Source organism: Dermacentor variabilis, chromosome 5, assembly GCF_050947875.1.
Source record: "Dermacentor variabilis isolate Ectoservices chromosome 5, ASM5094787v1, whole genome shotgun sequence".
Classification (NCBI taxonomy): Eukaryota; Metazoa; Arthropoda; class Arachnida; order Ixodida; family Ixodidae; genus Dermacentor; species Dermacentor variabilis.
The window spans coordinates 31,260,730-31,285,208 of record NC_134572.1 but is presented as its reverse complement, the minus strand read 5'-3'; the positions used below and the strand labels follow the sequence as shown (position 1 = coordinate 31,285,208).

The window sequence follows — 24,479 nt, the reverse complement described above, 5'->3', positions numbered from 1 at the left end:
CGGAGTTATCGCCCCCATCAAACATGATACCGGTCGGCTTGATAACGAGACGAGCGCCGCGGCGGAGCCCAATAGGAAACAACACGTATACGAAGTCTTTTGTTCTGACGAACCATGCAGTGGGAACGATTAGAAATGAGAGATCTCGCTGAAGTGCCCGAAGCATATCGAGTTGCGACTGCGTATCGCGTTTTAATGCGTGTTATCTCGTTGATTCCCCGTTTGTTATTTTTGCAGACACGCAGGCGCCATTTGCCCCAACCGAGCTCATGGCCAAAGCAGTGCCTCGGGAGGCGCCCACGTCGACCACCTGCGCCGTCACTCGAACCGCCGAGGATGAAGCTTTCGAAACAGGACCAGACGATGGTTTCTACGGAACGACAGGTACAACGGAGTACGAATGCGTACACGGTCTGGTCTGTAAATTTTAATGAGAAGCATTGTGACGGTCAGACCCCGCGTTTTCTTTTTACGTCCAGTCGGGGCCGGAATCGCAACCTTAATAATAACGTAGAAATTGCGGTCAATCCAACGCGCTTGATGAAATAAACGTTAAGTGCAGCGCCACCGCGATATATTTCAAATAAATGCCATGCGAAAATACATATCATGTGGGCGATTTTATTTTAGTGCCGGCAGGGAACTGCGTACGTTCTTCTGACATCGCAGAAATTTTGTGTCATGCTTCGCGGTGAAGCGCCATGTAACTGCTTTTCTTTTGCAGGATGTTTTACCTGCCCCGCAAGACGGCAAGACATGGAGACCCTCCCCCAGGTGACGTTGTCTCTGCTTAAGGTTACGCGGTATCCAGGATGGGTTCACTTTTCATTACACTATCTGCAGCAGGATATGCAGCAGGTTACACAAGAACGCTATTGCTGATTTTGACAATAATCTTGAATGGTTTCTGCCATAACGTTTTTCTTTTCGTTATTGTACGCCACGGACGCACGCTGCTTACGCGGCACGAGGGAATAGCAACTTCGTTCGTGTAAGCTATAGCACTTTGAGACGCTTGACGAGTGCGCCGCGTTTTATAGCTACAATTTACTTGTAAGATTGAGAAAACACCAGGTTCCTCCATCTTATACTCGTGGCAAATAGATTCAAAATCAAGAAAGGGGCTGACAAATGGAATAGCACACCGTGGTATAAAGGTTATAAACAGGGATAAGGTGCCTCAGAAAATCTTGCCAACGTTTCGATAGGAGAACCTATCTTCGTCAAAGGCGTCCTCGTCATCCTCGGCATGTTAGCTTTAAAGGGTTAGTGCTGTGACGTAACGTGCGGTTGTTATTGGTGGCGGCTGGTTGTAAAGGGAGAGACTTGACAGAGAATGAGTGCTGTCGCCTGACGTCTGCGAGCGTGCTTCCCAAGACGAGGGGACAAGCGCGGGAGTGTGGGAAGTCGGGGAGAAAAGAAAAAAAAAAGGAAAGTAGAGAAAACAAAGGGGTGACACTGTAAAAAAATAAAAGGCAAGAACAAGAGGGGCATGAGGGGGGGGGGAAGCGAGAGGTTAGGAAGCATTCAGAGGTGTCATTGGCGGCATGTTTTTGTGGCTTTTTGTGTCAGGCGGTCAGTGCGCGAGTAACAAAAAAGACCCAAAAAGAGATAATTTGAAAGAGTGACTTTAGTAGCGTAGCAGCAATGCATCGAGCAATATTGGAGGAGTTGAGATTGCGACAAGGAGTCTGGGGTGCAATGCATTGGGTAATTGGAAGGCAGCGGCATGGTCTTTCAAGGGACGTTAGCCCCAGTAGCTCAACGTAGGTGTCGTTACGGCGGTATACAGAAATGACGATACCCTGTGTGGCTGAGATGCCGAAAAAGGTATACTGGCGTCTGGGACTTTGGAACGTGTTGGTGAGGGTGTTTAAATATATATATATATATATATATATGACAAAAACACACAAAACAAAAAGGAGGGCGGAGGGAATAACAAACAGATGGGTGACGTACGCAGAAGCGGACGGGGGCAGGTGTACTTGAGAAAAGCGGGTCGTACAGTGGATATAAAAGTAAAAACATGAAAGAGTATATTAAATTGTGTAGTAGGCAGGAAAATAATTTTTGACATGGAGGAATAGGTGAGGTTAAGAATTAAGGTTTGCTGGTGGCATAATGTGTTTTGTTCCTTGGTTGATGATATGAGAATTTCAGACTTAAGTTACCACTTTTAAAATTCTAAGCTGCCACGTGCCAAATTAATTCCCGTCGGGTGTAGGCAATAAACTTGTGTATGAGGTATGATTCCGTATGTTTCCTTTCATGACGTGAACGGCAATTTGTTTATAATATATAGGGCCTCGCTTTGTCGAATATATGACCACGTTCAATAAAGTGGCTGGCTACTGCTTTAGGTAAATTCTGTTTTGTATCCACGCGGTGGCCGTGGAGTTTTGTATGAATTTTTTATCCAGTCTCACCTTTGTATCGTTTGCTACAAGCGGCACATTTTAGACAGTAGACTACGTTGCTTGACGTGCAGGTGCCACCCGAAGTTACCTTGTGTGAGTAATTCGACGCTGCACTTTTTACTGTAGTAGCACATCAAATATGTTTGCATGTAGAGTACCTGGGGTGGCCACAGCTACCGGTTCGCAACTTCGTCTTTGTCTTTAGTTTGACATACACAAGAATAACTTTAAAATTACTATTGCGTCTATAGGCTACTCTGTAGGCTGCATGCAATGGCCAGGGAAAATTCTCACTGACGCTGTCCTTCGTTGCAATGTATTGCGCAGCAGCCGCTGTCATCGGTCGTGTATTGTGAGTAATTGCACCGAAATTATAGTCGCAACAGAAAGCACATGTTAAAAGCACGACTCCTGCAATATACACATTAAAAATGCTAAGATAAAACGGAATATACAAATGCGAAGATGCAGCTTCATGAAGGGCCGAAAAGTGTCATTGGAAACAAAGTTCACTGCGTATATACACAAAACCTTGCAACAATATATTTAAATATACGTATAAATCTCCAATAAATATACGTGATTAAGCAAAAGTCACGGTATAACATGCGTCGAACAAGGTAAATAAACACGTTGCGCAATCATGGATTCACAGATCACATAATCCTAAGCCCACTCCCCCTCCTCCCTCCCTGCACCCTCGCCGATGCATCGCACTCGGCGAAAGGCGGAACGCTTCTCCCCGCTTTTCTCCCTTGCGCACACACGACAGCCGCCGTTGTCGGCTCACTCATCTCTCCCCCCTCCCTCCCCACTACGCTTTCACTCGAACAAGCAGCACGGGGCGTGCGATGACGATGTTAGTGCCCTTGGACTTTCCTGCCATCGCCATTACCCTCACAAAACATGAGGGCAAAGGCGATGGCAGGAATACGCCTGGAGTGTCCACATAATTGAATAATATAGTAAGAGTATCCGGCAAATGAATAGTCCCGTGGCCCATTAATTTCCGCAAAGAAGTAACAAAATCGAACTTTCACTATGCGACAATTCGCTGCGCCGCAACAATGACTTTTCTTTTGTAGGACGGGTGCACTGAAATGAAAAAAAAAGAACGCAAAGGAAAGCACGTTAGCCAAAATCGAATGCCTACTTTAGGCACCTAATGTGGCTACCTAAGGAATGTCGAAGAAAACATGAGACGCTTGTTCCACAGAGAACCATATGCATTCCTCTCGGTATCCTACACTGGCGAGACAAAAGACTTTCCGGAGACGTTGCAATAAGATAGAAGTGAAGGTTACGGCCCTCAAGAGAAGGCGTTGCAATAAGTCGAGTTCCCATTGACGGCGAGCAACCATTGTTTATTTTTCTTGTCTGCTGAACAGAATGCTTTCAGAACTCTGCCAGGCCAAAATCCACTCGGCCAGAGAAAAAACACGCGCACCAAAGTGCGCCGCGTGGTGGCGTGGACAACACGAGAAAAACGCATGAGGTCTGACTGGCTCTGGCAGCCCGCGGGTAGCAAGAACCAGAAAATTGAAGAGGCTGAATGCGTTCTCAGAATAAAAGTCAGAGTAGAAAAAATAAATAAGAAAGTAGTTAGCTTTGCTGGCTCTAATGTCTTGACATGGATGCTTTGGGGCAGGTGAAAAAAAAATGTTGATATTCTTTTCCGTAACACGACGGCACAAATGAACCACCGCAACGCTTCGTCTCATCAGACCTCGTTGTGCGCTTTGTCAACTTGTCTGATAATATGTTGATTTGGCTTGTCTTGTTGTATCATCCGATGTACCACTTTAGAAAGGTCAGTGCACCTTTGTCGTCAAAGGTTTATAATACCCTTAAGCCCACAAAGTTCCGGAATTAAAAAAAGTCAAAAGGGCAGCTTTGGAAATGTCAATGCACCTTTCGCATCAAAAGTTAATGGGAACTTTATGCTCATGAAGTTTCGGAATTGAAAACCATGCACTCCTTAGATTCCGCGGCCTCCGCGAGATACCGCGACGAGCCCGCTCGCCGCCAAAACACACTTCAAATTTGTGCTTGGATGGGACTCCTTGCGTTAGGTGACTCCAAGTGCATGGGCGTTGCCACGAAATCCAGCCCGAGTTCACAATGTTCGTGCCGAAATGTCTTTTTGAGCATGAAAATAGACAATCTAGACAACAGTCAGAATGATTTCCGGTGCCGGAGTTGTTTTGATCGGTGGTGCACGACAGCACGAAAAAATTTCGGAGGGGGGAAGGGGCTGAAATCCCATCATCCCCCCCACTCTGGCTACGCCCCTGTCATGAGGTTGTAGAAAGTATGAGATAAGGCCATCGCATTGCCTAGCTGTGCTATGTCATTTGCACCAACATGATTCTTGAGTGCAATAAAAAAAAACTGTCCACCTTCTTACCTGGCATGGTAGCTGTAATAAAAAAAAAGAGAGAAAATGTTTTTCTACGCGCAGTTGATAAATTCACTTCGTCCACTTTCATACTTCTTCACAGCTTTGCAGCCGAAAAACCACCGTGTTTTTCGTAAATAAGGCCCTAGTGAAGCTGTACTCCGTTGGCTACAACCGTACATATGCCTATGATTATGCAGAAATAATGACAGCAAAGGTTCGTGAAACTATTATAGAGTTGGCTTCCTACGTTTTCACTTCCAATGTTCGATTTGGATCGTACATAGGATTGCTGATTGGTTTGTTTACGTTATATTAAATCACTTTCTTATGGACAGGCTGTTTCAACTTCCTATAGATAGGTATATGAACTAAAGTATACAAACGACAGATGCACAAGGAAGGTGCGACGTGTGCTGGCGGTGTCTTAATAGAACAGTTCGAGCAAAAGTTCTCGAAGAAGGTTGACGTTTGAGCATGTTTATGAGGAGCTTTGTGTCGTCTTTCATTAGACATGTGACTTTATGCTGACGTGAACGAGTTGCGTCTCTCTCTGTTTCCGGCGTTGAACACCCGAAACAGAGAGAGACGCAACTCGTACACGTGTTGATAGAGTTGAAGAAAGCTGTGGCTTTCTTCAAGCTCTATCAACACGTGCGTCAGGGCTGGGCTGTGTTCGACACAGAATTCGAGGACTACGATGACACCTGCGGTAACAGCACCTTCACCAGGCTGAAGGCTTTCAAGGCGAAGCTTGGCGCATGATCCCAGTGTTTGCTACATAGAAAGGGGGGCAACAGCAGGCAGCCTCACGCATTGGTTGGACATCGTAATTAGCTCTTCTTTGGTAGTATACACCACTACTGCATGCTGGCAAGCGCCTTTGTGTGCTTATGTTTCGGACAATGAATAAAAATTAGATACCATTGTGATATGCGGCTTCGGAAGTGTCGAGACTATGGAGTTGGGCTGATTAGCTCAAGGCGACGAAGCGCTTATATGGCTACACAATCATGTGCACTAGTTTTCTGAGCCGTTAACGGCGTTTAACGCAAATCAGCTGTAAACCAAAGTCGTACACTTGTGCAAGTGAGTTCTCCTGTATTTGGTTATTTTGCACGGTTTCTTTCAGATTCTCTCACCAACAGTTATTTTGCATATAAACCAACATCGGCGATATTCGTCAAAACTTTGATAATATTAAACAACGACGAGAACTACTGCGCCGGAAGCCACAATGCGACCGATTGCCACACTGAACACGAGGAAATTCTATTTTACAATTTGTATGTAGCGCTAGCTAAAAGCTTTGTGAGCTTGTAGTCTGTCGTTGCCTACGACACAAGTAAGAGATTATTTTCTTGGGCCCATGCGTAATTGCTTTGTGAATAATACTGTATATAGTTACCCAAATGCAAATTTATAATTTACACAGACGATAAAAGGCCTTTTATATCACGTTGCTACATCGAGATGATTACTATATCAGATGAAGTGCTTCATTGTGTTCATTAGGGACACAATATTTCTTAGAAGTGAGATAAGATAAAATTAAAGCACTCGCGCGATGACAGCAGCGAGAGAGCAGCCCCAAGAAATTTCCGGTGATGGGCCTTACCAGTCTGCTGCGCTGCAACACAAAGCGTGTTTTTAAGTTCCTCCACTGTGCGAGAAGTCTATTCGTAAGTTTCGAGATAAAAAACATACGTTATACGCCTTAAAATTATTACACAAAATTTCTCGTATATACTACGGCAACCTTGACTTGTAATATTGTCGTTATGTACAGAGTAAAAGTGTTGAAAACCTGCGGGCTTAGATTTCAACGCACTCCTCCACTCGAGATAGCCGTCAATGTTTTTCTTGCTCGCTAGATTTAGCGGACTACGTCAGTGAGCGAAACCGGAAGTCGTTCATGGCCTAAGACAGCGAAAGGGTCTATACCGCTACTCATTTACGTCGCAACATCACATATAATAACACTCGTGTTAAATTTCCAGAGCAAACAAACCTGCTAGGCGATTATTGCTGTTCAGCACTAGGATGGAAGGGCCACGTTTGTTTGAGCAAGAATTGCTTCCTATAACTGGTGTGGTAATTCATAACGAAGATGTCTCATACGTCAGTTGACATATTGATATATAAATTAATATTTGCTTCAACTTAAATACCGCAACCTTGTATGGGAAGCTACAGCCTTTTCGGTCTTGGTGAATTCTTCCAGACGAGGATAAAACGTATTGTCGGTAGCTATCTACGAAGTATGCCTACAGAGCATAAGTTGAGAACTATTACAAACAGATTGAATCAAACCTACAGTAACGGATATTTACAGATGTGCCCCTAAGGTAAGTGTTAAAGAATTCATTTTGTGAAGAATGTCGATTGTTTGCGTAAGATGTGTTACTTCACGCCTAAGAATAATCGGAACTATGGAGACATTTGCTGTTTTAGAATTTCGTTATAGTTCACAAATGTTTATAAAGATTACCCAGATTTTTTCATAGTTGATACAACTCGTGAGTGATTATATCAACCTTAGAACGTCAGTGTTGCCGGTGTCCCCAAATAGGATTTGCCATTTGACTATATAGATACGCTTTGTCTTCCTAGCTTGTGTATCGATATAGTGAATTCTTCTTCTACAGACTCCGTGAACCTTTCCTTTTGCGTATTTCTACTATACTGTGAAATGACGCGGTGTAAACGATTCTGTAACTACGTGGATTTTGTTATTTTGCACAGAGCATTTCATGAAGGCAGGCGAAATATTATATAGTATATTTTTTTTTGTTCTGGTCGGGGGCTTCTCAGCATCTCTGCTCGCTTTCAACTTCTGATTACAAGACTTGTATATTTTTCTCTTTGCTTGTATTGACGGTGCGGCCGTCCTGCGCTGCCAACTTGCGTAGCCGAAGGGAACAAACAGGGTGTCTCTTTTTTTTCCAAGTTTCTGCTTTTGTTTCCGACCTCCACTCGCCGCGGTGGCTCGGTAGCTATGGTGTTCTGGCACTTATCACGAGGTTGCGGTTTCGATTTCTAGATGCGGAAGCCGCAATATGGTGAGGGGGAAATGTAAAAACGCCGCTGTACCTAGATCTAGACACACGAGAAGGAAAGCCCAGGGAGTCAAAATAATCTCAAGATTTGCACTCGCAACCAACTTCGCCCCGCTCAGGGACCGGTGCGAATATAAACTTCAAAATCGAAATTGATGCACCGACATGCATTTCAAGGTACTGCTTGAGACTGCGTTGTGCATGCTCTTAAACGCAAGAACTCCTCAGCGCGCAATGATAGCACCATGGTTAGTGTATTCGACTCTCATGGGCACATTGCCGCTCCAGCACGATTATGTCCCCTGTAGCAGTGGTGTTTCATTTCGGACACAGCTTCTGAAGACGCCTTTGCGCCCTTCAGCGTTGGGGCAGGCACCTCCACGGTACGGACGCGCATGCGCGGCCCGCGCATAGAGACTTAGAAGGTCTCCCAAGACGCACAGTGCGTTCGGCCGCAAAAGCGACAAAGCCAAGGTAACGCACAGGTAAGCATCGGTCAATCGGCTTTGCCAGAGCCACGACTGCGTTCTGGCATCCGCAGCTTGCACGATTGTTGTGGTGGTGGTAACAACTTTATTGAGATTCTACTCAGTTATGATCTGGCAGGCCCGAGTCCTAGGATGGCCCCTCACGAGGAGTGACCCTTTCGGCCCAGACAACGAGGGCTTTTTGTAGTTTTTCATCCGGCGTTCTGAGTAGCTCCTCCCACCTCTGTTGTGAGGGAGCTGGCAGGAGCGACCTGGGAGGGTGTAAGCCCTCGCACCCCCAAAAAATGGGATTTTGGGTAGCCAATGTTTGATTTCTGCAGTTTTGACATATTGTGTTCCATTGCCCAGTGGTAATTATGGCCAGCCAATATGGTCTGGGGAACGACTTAGTTCGGATTCGACGCAGGATTGAGGCTCGCGCTCGCGTGAGGCCTGCGTTTGGAGGCGGGTAGATACGCCTTTTTTGCTTGTAGTAGTTTGTTATATCGTGGTATGTCGTCGGTGCCTCATACATGGGATCCGAGTGTGAGGGGCCCACCTCCCGGTTGATTAGACCTCGGGCTACCCAGTGAGCCTCCTGATTCCCTTGATTCCCCGAATGGGCAGGGGCTCATACGAGTTCAACAGTATTTTCATTTGTAAAGTCCCGTAGTACTCGCGCTGCACAGACGCCTATGCTGCCTCTCGAAAAGTTGTCGAGTGCCCTTTTTGAGTCGTTTATGATAGTTTGCACGGAGGGATTCATGATGGCCAAAGCAATGGCAGTCTCTTCCGCTTCCATGGTGGACGCTGTTTTTATGGTCGCGGCGTTGAGGATACTTCCCTCTCCGGTCACGACGCTCACTGCGTAAGTTTGGTGATTTTGCTTTGCTGCTTCGACATAAGAGGTGTGCTCGTTGCTTTTGTACCTTTCTTGAAGGGCCTTGGCTCTGGCAGACCGTCTCTTGTCGTCTCAGGGAGCATGTTCTTGGGTAACCGTTTTATAACCAAACGGCGTTTGACCTCACCGAGTAATGTTGTTCTTGATGCTGAATTCATAACAAGATTCAGCCCGAGTTCGCTTAGAATGACCCTGCCAGTTGCGGTGCTGGAGAAGTTTCTGCGTGCGTATGCGAAGGCTTCGTGTACGCCAGCGTTCACAGACGCTTTCAGCGATACGCCAAACCTTTGCTATCGCTTTCGCTGCTTCTCCAATGGGCGGAACTGCCGATTATTCTGTTTTTCGACCGAGAACGACACGACACGTAGGAAGCAGATGGCCCTCGCAAAGTTCCCGTGCACTTAGAGTATGTTCACTGTAAAAGTACTTTGCGTGCGGCACGTTATATATACTTATACTACCTATGTAATTTGCGCTTTACGAAAGCAGTGTGCACAAACTAAAGCGAGTTAACTAAATCGACTGGTTCGGAGATTTCACCAGGCAGAGAATATGTCGATTACTATTTTAGCGCATGGGTTGCCTGCAGTGACGCCACCTGCTCATGAATCATAGGTGAGTAACACCGAATTTTCATGGGTTCTCACTCTACGAAGAAAACAAGGTAGCTAACGGAAAAGCAGACACCTTCAATTACTGCGTGACCAAATGCTATTCACGATAATGCAAGGTGACGTTATGAAGCTTCCAATGTAGAGTTCCTAGATATCGTTTCTGCATAATTATTTATTTCGTGACGAACTTGAAACAACTCACCTTTCTTTTTTTTACTTTCCTACCGTCACTTCTCCCTCCGCAGAATATTCTGCGTACTTAAATTTTTTGTCATAAAGGTCATTGGCCTTTGGTGCGTGACAGTTGATACCAGACAGTGATATTATAGCAGTTCTACGTAAATTCGTTGAAGCGTTTGGAAAGTTGGGCTGCTAGGTATGCCGACACTGGTGCACTGAACCTTTTTATGAAGTTTGCGCTATTACAACTATTGTCCCTATGCACACGATGTCCCCTCTTTGTCACCCAATGCCCCCTCTCAGCGCGACTGAGATACTGCTGCGGTTGGAGTGCACGCGCTCAAAAAAAAAAAAGAGAAAGGAAACAGTTAAATAATCTCCTCGTATCCATGGCCCTGCGTGGCACACACTCTGCGACAGTGCATAATAGGTCTTGTCCGCTTGCCACCGTGCACCTGGGTCTCAGCTGTCTCACACCCACCATACCGCTTTTGCTTCAGCCAGAACAGTGGAACAGGTATGTTGTTTTGTCTTAAAATGTAGTCTGTGCCTAAAACTGAAAGAACAGCCATCCTAAAAATGAGTAGAATTCTGGGGTTTTACGTCCTGAAACAACGATTTGATTGTGAGGCCTGCCTTAGTGGTGCACTGCGGAATAATTTTGACAACCAGGGGATCTTTAACGTGCCCCCAATGCATGGAACATGGGCGCTTTTCCATCTCGCCCCCGTCAAAATTCGGCCGCCGCGGACAGCAGTTGCTCCCTCTTCGTAGTGCATTGCAGTGCAAGACTGTAGCCGCTAAATCACCGCGACGCGTTTCTTAAAGAAAACAGCTTATATTCATATATACATATCTTACGTGTGTCCTTCCTTGCGTGTGACACCGGACCCGCGGTGCTTTATACTCAAATATATATATTGACACATGTACTTATATTTATCGGGCGACCACGTTTCGCCGCCTAACAAATGTTATCGCACAGCGCTTGACGCGCCTGCATGTATCCGAAGTTTCTGGAAAGTTATCGATGCTTCTATCCGCTGTCTGTTGTCTCCGAACCTTGTGTTATCTGATTTCATCGCGTGACTCGAATGGTGTAGAACTTTGTGGAAGGCATGCGGGTCCCAACGATTAGTCTCGAACATTCGATGACTGCTGTATAAAAGACGACGCGCTCGACCCGCTGATCAGATTTTCGACGATCCCCGACTGTGTTCGCCGCTATCGTTGTGCTATAAGTGTAGCCTGTTTTTGTGGGCACAGGTTCGCTCAATAAAAGTTAGTTTTGTCTTTCACAGTATTGCTACTGTGTTCTTCAACGTCACCACCACGTGACAATATATATATATATATCAAGTTTTTTTTCTTGGCATGTGTCAAAGCCACAGAATTTGAAACACAAGAACCTGTTGTCGCACCAAACTGCATCGCTATCCAAGCAGTTGTATGAGTTGTATATGTCTTACATGTCAGCTAGCGCAAACTTACAGCAACAAGTAATAAAAAAAAGTGTGCAGCACATTTGACCAATTTTAGGATGAAACATTCACATCTGATTCTTTTCAATTGGAACACTAGCTTTGATGCGTTTCTAGCTCGAAACACACAAACAAACACACATACGCACACTGCACACACTCACACGCGCGCGCGCGCACACACACAGCTCATTATGTCTCACCAGCACCTTTAGTTCTAAAAAATATTACAAGCGCATTTATTGAACGCATTGGGCTAGCAGGGTGTCTCCGCTGACCAAGCATGTCGCACAGTTTTAAGCTCCAATCAGGGTGCTAATGCCAGAAATTCAACAATGTAGAATTGTTCCGTGTCACACTACATAGACAGGGATTATACATAATCAGGCAAAATCCCTGCCAGGACGTGCCGTACACTGATAAGCTGTGGGCCCGTTCTACTTAGCGCAATATAACATTTAGTTTCATTATATAAGACCCCGCCAAAAACCAGACACGAACGAACAATGAGCCCCCCCGCCCCCCCCCCCTTCCCAGAATGGGAACTTGCGTTACTCTCTCCTCCCACTACTGTGGTTGACTTCGAACTGCTGAATTTGTTTGCCATTGTTCTTTTCAGAGATATTTGACTGCTGTCCAATGTGGTATATCGTAAATTAAAGCAGTTGTCTCGTAGGCAGTGCAGGTGACACATCTGTTTTGTTTTTTGGCGCAAAAGCCAGGGATGGCGAAAGAAGGACTCGTGAAACACTACTGCTGTCCTTAGGGAGGATATCAACTCTGCACTACAGCAACAGTAGACCTTTCTGTTGTCCTTGGTTGTAGCTCAGTCTTATCCGAGACACAGGCACCTTGCGCGGAACGCCCTGAAGTACTTTTTTTCGACACTTTAGGTTTATGTTATACTTCACTTGACAAAACGTCATTGCTTTTGCATATGATGATGATACGATACACGAAACAAGTACGCTGATGATTGCAGAGGAGGGGCAAGTTTAATCAGTGCTGTATTAGTACAGAATATCTATTTTTTTTAAATGTAGCGAATGCCTTTTTGAAGTAACGAGCCAAATTATATGGTTGTCGTGAGTACCCATTGTTACAGGTAAGAAAACTATTCTTAAGGTGCATCGCCCGGTGAAGAAAAGGATGAGAGAATGAGGAGCAACATAAGTGTTATCTGGCGATTGGATTGCCACGTAAAAACAGGCCGTTTTGCAATATGATAGACACTCCGGCACAATGTTTTGCGTCGCCAGGCAAATCTCCGCACTGTATGCATTCGGTCGATGACACAGGTCACACAGGATCGTTAAAGATAAGGGCACGTGGCATAAGATAATGAGTGCGTCTGCAAGCCACTCGAAGGACACTAAATTGGGCGCCTGCCAGCTAAAACACAATGCAAAAAGATTCGTTCCACGTGCTCTTTCCATCCTCTGAATGCTTCTATCACCTGCGGCTGGAATGAATGAAACCTTCTTGAGAGCGCAATAACTAGGCATATTTCATTTTTTATCGCACACTGTGTTGCTTTTTTTCGCGGTGAACTCCGGATTCTTATGTAAATGCTAGACGCGTGAACCTTGTTATAGCTTATACAGAATGCTGTTTTCTTTGAACTGTTGAGAGGAAATTCTCGGTTTGTGTCCTCGAAATTTGCCCAATATTAATCACAATATCACCAATTTCAAATTATATTAAGCAGCAAGTATGACGTAATAGTTCTGCGGAAACGCGAGAGGTAGAGAGAAGTAATAATTTAAGGGAAGATGAGACGTCCACTCATTCGTAGCAATTGCTACAAAGGAAACCCATACGGATTCCTCGAAAGAAAAGCCTCGGAGTTGAAGAGAAATTCGTCCTTCTTTTGTAGCAATAGCTACGATTGGGTGGATGTCTCATTTTCCCTAAATAATTACTTCTCTCCACTTTGCGGGTATCTGCAGAACTATTACGTCAAACTCTAGCCTTTGCTTTGAGTTGTTGACAAATTCGACTTCGCCCTGCCATCTGCTAGCCACCTGGTTAGCTCAGATGGTAGAGCGCCTGCCGCAAGAAGGCGGTGGCCGCCGTATCAAGTCCCGGACCAGGACGAATTTCTTCAACTGCGAGGTTTTTCTTTCGAGGAACCCGTATGGGTTCCCTTTGTAGAAATTCCTACGATTGGGTGGATGTCTCATTTTCCCTTAATTAAGCCGCAAATATACATATTCACAACTTTACAACCGCAAAAACATACGTAACTTCCGTGAGCTCTATTTTTACGATTTTCTTGCCCGGAGAGACATACTGTATTCGCCTATAAAAGATTACTTTATTTGCTTTCGCTTTTTACTACAAGTATTGCAAGTCTACCATTGACGAACAAAGTATCGGACGAGGAGTAGAATTTAATGAGGAGAACGGAGGAGAGGTCAGCGTGGAGAGCGTGCGTCTAGCCTGCTACTCCTCAAAGGGGTAAGGAGGAGTGGTAGATGCACAGAAAGGTAGGTGGTAGCTGATTATGATATGGTACAATGCGCTACTATTTACATGTTGTCCAATACGCAGAGGCGCGCTTTACACACAATACACACAGGAACAATCTTGTCCGCGCCAAAACGTTATCGCGCAAACACATTTCGCACCGTCTTCCCGTCCCACAGGTTCTAAAGACGACCGTCTAAACCAGACTCGCAAAGAAAGTTCAAGAGTGATTTTATGGTGCGTTGAGCATAGTCAAGCCATCGCGACGCGCATAAACGCTTTTCTCCCAAAGAGGCGCGGGAGCCCAAGCAGTCAACACTTGAGTTGAGAGTGTCCTTCGCTCGGACGCATATTGAGGGCACACGCAAAGTATGTGTGGTATTGTCTCGTGAGTGTGACAAACGTGACAGTCAGAGTCCCGTTCTCATTCCGTCTTGGGAAGGTACCGGTGGGTGTCAGCCACACCGAGTCGTAATCGTTGGATGAGCGTTCTCTGGCCTCTACCCAACCGAAATGGAAGCCGCAATCCGAAACCAGCGTCAAGTCTATGGAGGCGCTCGTGCCGATATTCGGGGTTGCCCCATTGTCACCTCATAGAGGTTTGGATGGAGTTATGGAGCGAGGCGTTGATGTCATATCGGGGAAAATGAAGTTTTATAATCGCCCCGCATAATTTACAAAAAGAAAACGCAAAGCATAACAAGTTCTTGTTCTTGTGCTTTTAACCACCTAATGGGTGCGCTACTAATACCTTGGGCATACGATAGATGCATAGCGTATTAAACAACTAGGTTTATGTTTGATACTGCCGCTATCGCTTGCACGTGGACGCGTTGTCGCATGGTATTTGTCTTAAATTTTTCGTGCTTTCTGTTTTCTTCAGAAACGAAAAATTGCTACACAAGACTTGCATTGCTTTAAATGCTGTTACTGTTCGGTTTTCGATATCCTCTACGACTTTTGCGTTGACATCTAGTAGATTAAGTAATCTAATTGAAAGTTAGTAATAAAGTAGATAAATTATTTGTGCACGATGAAAAGAAGGAAAGAACGCTGTTGAGTGCCATGAGCAAGGTCCATCACTACACATTATAGGCGCCGTTTTCATAAAGTTCTGCGATACATTTCTATTCTTGGAGACATTTATTTGGGACAGCCGGTAGAACTAGAATATGCAGCGTTTAAACGTGGCAGCGATGAACTGGCTGATCAAACAGCCGTGACGGCGACCAGCCTATTCATATCACATTTTTGGCGCCAGTGTTGACTTATAATGGCTCTGCTGTCAACGGCCTCGTCACCAACCCTGAGATCCTACGTCCGGGCCCTGCCAACAGGTGGTGAGCGGGGACTTTCAGGGCGTTTGCTCTTAACGCGTGTGCGAGAAGAAAATATCTATAAGACCACAGGTAGAGCTTACAGGATGTGAGGCCATAATTTCAGCAGGTGTGGGCACTAGTGGAATAGCTGTGTTCGAAATCTCGGCGCCTGCGCAGTGCGTTAACCGGCTCGCCCCACTGCCCATGCGCAGCTTGGTGTATTCCATGCATTCGGTACAGCAGCTATCATAACTGCTATTATGGCTAAATTGTTGAATGGTGCCAGCTTTCCCGTCCAGAACTTATCCTAAAGCAGGAGGCACCGTTTTACACTGAAGCTGTCTGTGGTCTATGGCTAGGATCGCGGGATGTCTGTTATAACGTAAACAGAAAACTGTCATCGTCTGTGGCTCATACCCCCAAATGAAATGGCTCAATTATTTTGGTGAAACGACCGGTACATACATTATACGGAATCACGCATACAACACTCAGATAGTATACGTTTCATTAAAGAAAAAGCTCAAAAGAAGCAAATGAACCACATAATGGATGATAAGGCGCTCCTGCGCCTACATGCAACGCGAAGCACGTAGCGCTCCTCACTTACGTTTTTCGGTAAATATTATTGTTGCGCAACCTTCCGCGGCGACTCCCGCTTGACTGTAGCATACAAAATAGGTGATGACGTAACTACACTTTCTTGCGTAGAAAGCCAACCTAGCAACTAATCTGTGTTGTGACAGTGATATCTATGGGAAGGTCACGTATTCTGAGGACTCCTGGAGAACAATGTGCATACGAGGCGCGGCGAATATGTCTTCTCTCTGATCCACTCTACGTAGGTGCACGAAGTAGAGGCGCAAGCCAAGTCGCAGCGCGTCGATATTTCTTAGGCTAATAATTAGGTAAAGTACAAGCGAACGTCGGCACGTTAACAATTTCAACCTACGTCGTAATAGGTAATCGTTGTAGCTGTAGTTTACAGTTTCTCTGTCGAACAACCGACACCTGGTGGACTGGAGTCAATGTTTTTTGTTTTTTTTTTATTGCGATAGCTATCATATGGACACTCCAGCCGCATTTCTGCCGTCGCGGTGAGATTCTGTATGCGTGAAAGCGTGTAAAGCTGAGCCGGCGAACGCGGTTCAATCTCGCGTTGGGGAGCGAGGAAAGCGGCCAGGTTGCGTGTCCTCTCCTGTGGCGCGCTACGTGGGGGAGTGAGGCGGGGAGGAGGGTGTTTTTCTCTGGCGGCTGCTATGTATACGGTGCCCCGATGTCCTTCTCGTCCGCCGCTCAGCATAGAGCGAAGGCGACCGCGGTGCCTGCTATGGTGTTGGCTTCGCGAATTGTGGACGCCGTAGTAGACGCCTTGGGCGGACGCTGTATGGTCACATTGGCGGCGCTCGTGTGTCTTGAAAGCGGTCTGCGACGCGGCCAAAGTGCGCGCCCGCTTGGGCCTTATCTTCAAAGCGATCTGCTATGTTTGCAGAGTGCGCATAATGGCGATAGCTTCGCATACGCTGTGCTTTCTACGCTTCGTACGCGTTGAAGTGACAGATGCACGGAGGTTAATTGCCTGGTGGCTGTTGCCGCGATTCCCAAACTCCTGCGTTTTCACAGTTTCCGCTGTCATCGAGTGATGTGTGTTCATGTTTACCTGTGCGCGTGCGGCACCGTGCTGGTTAACTTAGAGAAAACACGTTGACTGGCTAGTTGGTTTGAATCTATGATAGGCTCTGTAAGCACGACTAAACAAGGCCGTAGAAAGAAGCAGACACAGAAGGACAGCGCTGTTTCCGTGTGTCTGTTTCTTTCTACGCCTTCGTTGAGTCGCGCTTGCGGATTCTACTTTTGCTAAGTTACTTAGCAAGTGAATGTTTGGAAGTATATACGGCCGATAAAACTACTATCCTTACTTGGTACAGCTGTCTATAATTTGCTATGGCAATCGGTGCTTCGCCTTTCTGGCGCAACTGAGAATTTTTTTCTTTTTAGTTTTTGTGTACATGTTGCAAAACAACAGAAAGAGCAACAGCTGGTCCCCTTCGGAGCGGTGTCACCAGCTAGATTTAATTATCCTGCTGGCAGGTTGGTAAACCCTAAACTGTGCAAAACGAGGGAAAAAGAAACGGAAGAGCAACATCGTATATCATGTAGATATATAGACTATAGAATTGTTATTCAAGTAACGCACGCACTCATACAATATGTTTTCACTGATGTGTGTATATGGCTGCATTAATATGTTTTCTTCAAGTGCTACTGATTCAGCGGGCTTCCATGCCCGTTCTAACACTGTGTCACATGAAAAAATGTACATGCTGCCAACGTGGCACTTACGCAGAACAGAAGCGACGACCGCTCAAAATGTCGGGGCCTGCGGAAGACAAGCGGCAGTCCGCGGAGATGATGTTCGACGCCGAGGAAGTGTCAGCCTACTACGAATCTTTCATGCACCACAACCGCGAAGCCATGAAGGTGTTTCTGGAGCGATACAAGGATTCTTTCTTTGCGGTCGAGAACGGTGCCCAGTGTGCGGATCGCCAGTGGTTGGACGTCGGCTGTGGTCCAGGAAATTTCACGAAGAACTATTTGCTCCCGCACGCACCTTCGTCCTTGCGAAGACTGGTGGCGGCCGATTTCTCACAGGTAAAGAAGAGTACAGCTGTTGCTTGCAAGTTAATTGTCGCTGCAAGGTATTAAGCTGGGCTAGGTGGTGATACTCCATGCAACCACGTTGTATCTTCTTCATTTTAATTTTTTATTTGCCGAATAGACCTTGCATTCAAAAAGAATTTGACACACTTTGGTGTGCACCTTCTCTCCGAAGAATTATCGTCTTCTCTCTTGCTTGCGTTCAGTTTCTTGAAACTCTGCGCTCACTTCTTTATTGCCAAGAGTGCAAAGTCACGCTGACAACACGCATGACGTTCGTGAGCTCGAAGTGGTGGGCGCGCAGCGTAAGGAAAGCAACGCAAGATATAAGAGGATTATTCTTTGGGGAGAAAATACGTCCAAAATATGTAAGATAGTGTGAGCAAAAAAGATAAAAAACTGGAAGGACGCTTAAGCTTCGCCTTTAAGAATGAAGGGCGATAGCATTCAAATATTCCTGACTGCTTATCACGCTTTACATATGTCACGTATGTAACCGTAATGTTGACCGGCAAACTCTGGCGGCCAACGCTGTGCTCGAAGGCGAGCTTCTTGGTAGAAACGCGGCCTCCTGAGTGGGCCGAACCCCGAGGGTGTGCACAGCCGCGCCATGAAAATTACGTAGTCTTAATTTTGGTGTTATTGTTTCGCACGTTTAATGCTTAAGTCTGAGAAGACATGCACTCTCGGTGTTTTGTTTCATGTCATTTGTTTGCGGGCTGTCATTCTCAAAATTCCGAGGAATAACTGTGTGTATACAAATGCTTTTTTTTTCTTCACCTGATGTACACGTCTTTGTTAACTTGATTGAGTGAATGTTGTGAATGTGTAAGACTTGGGCGATATTTCTTCTGGTATATTTTTTCTCTTTCTTTACTCTCTTTCTTTTTCTGCTGTGAAAGATATATTTGTTCAAAATGAATAGAGATACGTTATTTATCATATATATCGGCCTGTTTGCTAACTGTAATAGGAGTAGAGGCCTTTTGTTAGGTTACGTAGCCTTTAGCCTCTGCTCCCGTTCCCGTAAGCAGGCAGGACAAATAAACTTCAAACTCTAACTTCAACAATTTCTACACGTTCACCACTTGCGCATCCTCGATAGTCGCTTGCCCTCCCGCATTACGCCCTCTCCCCTTTAGAAGAGCCCTACCTGTATAGACTGTGCTGAGAAAGCGTATGTCGCCTTGGGAAAGACAAGTCCACCTGTCGAAACCTTTGCTACTGCTTGTACCTCGTTCTCTTTCTGCTCATTTCTCAAGAATGTAAGACAAGGTGCGAGCAACCTTAGTGATAGGATGGTGTGACAATATAACCCCCATATACCGCATGTCGTACAGCAACGTGTGACATATTATATATATCTTAAGCGCCCATTCGTGCGGGGGGCTTCAGCGCTAGCATAATTGAGCCAACGAGCACAGGAAAAGATGGAAAAGTCAAGGCACAGCAGGAGATGAAAGATTCGCGCCGCGAATGGCGAATAATAATGCGAGCGGCCCCTTCAGTGACGTGCGCGCGGGAAACCCGCCAGACCACTCAATGCGTACTCGTATCTGGCCTCAGCCGGACCGCTTGTTTGGTACTATCTGCTTCCGCCAGCTCTCGCTCGTCCTTGTTCGTTTTGCTTCGTTCGGTCTCGTTCGCGCTAGTTTCGATTGTCGTGGTTGGCGACTGTTCTGTAATGTGACTGTAGGCGCAACGCGAATTGTGTAGTACTTTATGGAAGCCAAGCGGCACCAGCGATTATACTGGAACAATGCTGGAACCTTCCACAAATCATGTATAAAAGCTGACCACGCTTGAACCGCAAATCAGATTTTCGCCGATCGCCGACTCTTCTAGATGTCTTTCTCAAATCCTTTGCCTCAATATATCGCGAAACGAAAACACGCATTGAGCTGAGCTGAAATTTCGCATTAGAGAGTATTGTAATCGCCGGTTGATTTTTTTTCACTCACGGGCAACTCCGCCGACGCCGACGCCGGATTTTAAGCGACAGGGGGCCCTTAACGCTGTAGCGTTAAGAATGCCGCCGCAGAATGAACGTTGTAAGTACTATAGGCAGTCCCCAAAATTTGTCCTTCGGAGTGCTGGCGCTATATTCGCAGTGCAAGATGCATGCAAATTGTGTTAGACTATTTCCATCGATGGAACATCTCACAAGCAGTAAGTGCAATGTAGTGATCTTTTTTTTCTTTTTTTGCAGTGTACTCATTTGAATCCGTGCGGACGTTGCAACATAAGAATCGCGTGACAATATATGCTTCTTGCTTAAGAACTACTACGGCTTAGTTTCTGTCCAGTGTTACTGGCTGTTACTCGAGCAGCTTTCTTTCCACCTGCGCCTTAAGCTTATCACTGATGAACCACGTGGATCGATATACTCCAGCCTCGTACATTGGCAATCCGGATCCTCAATGCGTTTATAATAAGATTACAGCATGATTATATTGTAACAAAATAATTTATCGATTGATTAAAATATAATTGGACTTTTCAAGATATCGAAGAATACTTGAAATAATCGATCAAGGCTGATCAACTGAATGATCGACCTTTTGAGTGAAGCAAACCTGAACAATCAATCACTTGATTCCTTCATTGATCGATAAAAATCCGCAGTAGTCTTCAAGAGCATACAATTTGTATGGTATATATCCATCAATAATTAATAATTTCCATTAATTTGTTGTTTCCTTATTTCATTTATTAGGCACATATAGTTTCCGCTATGTTTTCCTTGGTGCCAGTGTTTGTTGGCTTCTGATGGTATGACTAATAAAAATCGGGCCCCTCCGTTAACCCCCCTACTTCTCGTTTATCAATAGTTAGGTCACTCAAGAAGTTCATCGACAGATTAACTGAACACAGCTCATGTTCTTTGCCGACTCTTGCTTTCTCGCAGGCCATGCTGGATCATGCCGCAAGAAACCATGCACATCCGAAGATTGCGTATCGCCTTCTCGACATCGCAAACGACAAAGCCGTGTCGGCGTTTGCCGCGCGCGAAGGTCTCTTCGAGCGCGTATGCTGCTTCCTAACGCTGCATTGGATCAACGACAAGGCGGCCGCTCTCAGGAACCTGGAGCATCTAACGACCCCCGGGGGAGAATGCTTGGTGGTGTTCAACCCGCGCGTGTCTATGCAACAGGTGTTACGAGCCATGATTGCGTCCGGCAAGTGGAAAAGGCACGAACACGTGAGTGACGGGCCTACAGGCTGGTGTGGTAGAGATTACATGGTAAAGCGACGCCTGAATAGACGGGCGGGACAAGCCTTGGTGGTCGTGCTGGTGGCGATGGCAGTGTCGCAGCATGTCCGGCGACCTTGGCTTGCAGCTGTCCCGCATTAGCATCTTTCACATTGTTAGTGTACAGTCGTGCTTCACCAAACGTTCATCATTTCTTTCTTTGAGGGACCCAAACAATCGAGAAATTATTTTTCTGATTACTCCGTGCCCTTGAGTGTTGAAAACACCTGTGTGGGATACTCATATCTTGTAGGTCACGAAGTAACGCTTTTCTATACTTCTTGAACTGTTGGACAAATGGAAGTAAATGGGGAAAACGCAACACTAAACACCCGAAGTACAACTTTACTTCCATGTTAAGGATGAAGAGGAAGAAACCTTGTATCATTTCGATAACAACTAAAGCCCGATAGCTTCTTTTGTGTGGACTTCATCCTATATTCACAGACGGATGCTCACTTGAAACTTTTTGTCAACTTTATCAAGTGGTGCACTGCGGTAGTTACCGAATAGGCAAGACATCGCGCTTCTCGTCCTTCGGTAATTTTTATAACGACGAACAGCTGGAAAAATATACCTACACTCCAGGGAAATCAAGGATAGCATGAGAATGCCTAACTTCAATATTTTTCACAAAGGAACTAAACGAAATGAAGTGTGGCTCTGTAATCCACACTACTGGGTTGAAGGGACAACACGTTCTAGAATACGGTATACTTTCTGTTTAAGGATATTCCTTATTGGCCTAAGAAGTGGAGGCCACCGCAAGCATTATAATACACATGAAGAAGCCGTCTTAAACAAATTTTCTGATGCATTGGGTTTATGGAAGCTAAAAAATGTCATAGGACAATATGTTACAGAGTTTTGGTGTAAGAACTTGTATTCATGACTCATCCCCAGCTGTCTTTTTGGTGACCTATCATCGCCGATACAGTTACACGATGGACAAGAAAATCTACAGACTCAACGCTCCGCCCGATTCTACCTCCGACAAGTGGGAGAAGACTATACGAAGCCCGCTTCTACAAGACCACCAATGGGGCGTCCAGCAATGGGCCGTCTTATCCAATCCATGACTCCGTGCACGTTTAGAGACACCGTTCCACATATAAGTCATCAAACAAAATATATTTTGTTGTATGTTGTGTGTTGAAATATATTTTGTTGTATGATGGAGCCTATTAGCGAGTCACAGCGACGTTATCAACCAATATTTATGTGGTTTATATTTCGCACAGACAATCAGAAGGAAATGGAAGTCAATTTACAGTGGTTTCAGAAACACGCTGCACAAGCCCACTACGTTGCTTTTGACCAGCAGGCACACGTTCCACTCGGTCTTGGTCCACGCTGTATGCCACTTCTACGTTAATCCTGCTTAGCACGCGTAAAAACTTATCTCGATCAAGGCACACGCTGTCTAATTGGACGGTGATTCCATTCCTTTCCTTGTCAGCTTTGTAAGGCGAAGTACTCAGGATGGTGCGGGCCAACGTGGCCCTGATGCCGGCTGTCGGCTATATTTTGAATCGGCCAAATACTGCAATAGACGCAACCAGTCCTATCTGCTTTCTTCTGCTGACAGGGGTAGATGACAGCTGCTGAATATAGACTTGTCCAGCGTTATAACCAAAACTCTTCAGCAACAAGAATTGCTGCGTACACGATATCAGACCTAAAAAGCTCCTTGAAATTGTACAGTATACGATCATCATACAGTATACCTATAAGCATAATGCCATGTATCAAACCTTAATAAAAAGTAACCAGTAGTGTGATTGTTAATTTTATATCAAATTTTGCTTTCAATAACAGGTTCTCGAATCTGCTCTCCCGGAGTCCTGGGAGTTTTACGACGTTGACACCATGGTGTCAAAGCTCGAAGGACTAGTCGCATCAACTAGCCTGGTGGCCCTGTCGTGTGAAGTTGTGACTCTGCAGGTCGGGAGCCCCGAAATCGACCTAGAAGTGCGTACGTATCACAGGGCTCCGTCGAAATATTTTAGAGCATGAAATCAGTGGATAAGGTAGAACAAATACAGGGTACACTTTTCGGCAAGACAACACAAATAGTTCCAGCAGGCACTGTGTTGTCTGTCTTTCCCCAAACTGATTGTTTCTTTTTTTTGTGTGTGTTTCACTATATAACGACAGGTTGTTATTTTAGACATGTCTCTTGTTGCCTTATTTTTTTTTTAGTAACAAAACTGACCAGCCCTTTTTGCCATTCTTTCTTCATTACTGTGGCTTCTGTGGCTGTAAAGGAGATGCCTTTAGAATGCTTTTTCTCGTAACAGAAAATGAGTATATGGCTTAGTTGTAATCGCACCTCTTACCTAGCTCCTGCAATCTGAGAGAAACTGCATTTCCCCTCGCTTATGCACCTAAGGAAATAAAATGAAAAACTTCATCTCTTTGCAGGCGCTCTGTGTGTCGCTATACCGATTTATCCGCACATGAAAAAGGAAGACCAGGTTGAAGTGGAAGAGTTTGTCAGAAACTTGGCTCTCCAAGACGGCTGCGTGAACTTCTCGGTTACGGGCATAACGCATCAACTTAGGTGCGTCATTCACGCCCGCAAACCAGTATTGTCGAGTTAAGAAGAGCCAGTTAGGCCTGGCAGAAGACTTCTGTGCGGCGTCTGCAACATCCACCGCGGTTAACAAGACCAAGAGTTCAAATAAACTTGCAAATCTAGAAGCTCAGGCCAATTGGTGTAACATTGTCATTGTTTGACACCGCTCCAATAGTTCGCCCGAAGAAGGGTTAGTTACCCTGAATTTAAAATACGAGTTCAATAGGATGTTTGTCGCCTACTGACCATACGTTGTTATTGCAACAACAACAACAACAACAACAACAACAACAACAACAACAACAACAACAACAACAACAACAACAACAACAACAACAACAACAACAACAACAACAACAACAGCGACAATTAGAAATGCTGACTAACGCCAAAGTTAAACACCTCTAGTGTTTTCACTTTGCAATATTTATTCGCTGGCACGAACAATAGGTACGCGTGCGCAATACAAGATGTAACACCACTAGCGTTTCATTCTAGTCTGTGACATTGCGAAAAAGGTCTCAATGCGAAATTTCTCGCGAGCATATCGCAGATGTTTCTTAAAATTTGCAATGGACTTACTTTATTCTACCGTTATTTGAACAAATGGCACAGTTTCAACACAATAACCACTAGCGTTAAGTTTTTTTTTTGGGGGGGGGGGGTGAAGAAACAGCAAATG

At 45.3% G+C, this 24,479-nt stretch overlaps 1 protein-coding gene across 2 annotated transcripts; it reads left to right on the top strand.

Moving 5' to 3' along the window:
- The first annotated feature begins 130 nt into the window (after window positions 1-130).
- Window positions 131-23,933, top strand: LOC142582406 (juvenile hormone acid O-methyltransferase-like). 2 transcript variants are annotated; one of them, XM_075692094.1, is made up of 6 exons: window positions 131-384; window positions 725-774; window positions 17,661-17,960; window positions 20,875-21,168; window positions 23,038-23,194; window positions 23,644-23,933. In XM_075692094.1, exons 1-6 carry the CDS (start codon window positions 270-272, stop codon window positions 23,820-23,822), a joined length of 1,095 nt encoding a protein of 364 aa, XP_075548209.1. In that variant the 5' UTR covers window positions 131-269; the 3' UTR covers window positions 23,823-23,933. The 2 variants fall into 2 exon arrangements, with proteins under 2 accessions (XP_075548209.1, XP_075548211.1); XM_075692096.1 differs by having other exon boundaries at window positions 23,038-23,190; window positions 23,644-23,759.
- Window positions 23,934-24,479: the final 546 nt, after the last annotated feature.

Excerpts from the sequence above, each read along its gene's own strand:
- LOC142582406 (XM_075692094.1), top strand. The coding sequence starts at position 270 with ATGGCCAAAGCAGTGCCTCGGGAGGCGCCCACGTCGACCACCTGCGCC. Across the intron at positions 17,961-20,874 it reads TGGCGGCCGATTTCTCACAG|GCCATGCTGGATCATGCCGC; the intron begins GTAAAGAAGAGT and ends GCTTTCTCGCAG. Across the intron at positions 21,169-23,037 it reads AGTGGAAAAGGCACGAACAC|GTTCTCGAATCTGCTCTCCC; the intron begins GTGAGTGACGGG and ends TTTCAATAACAG.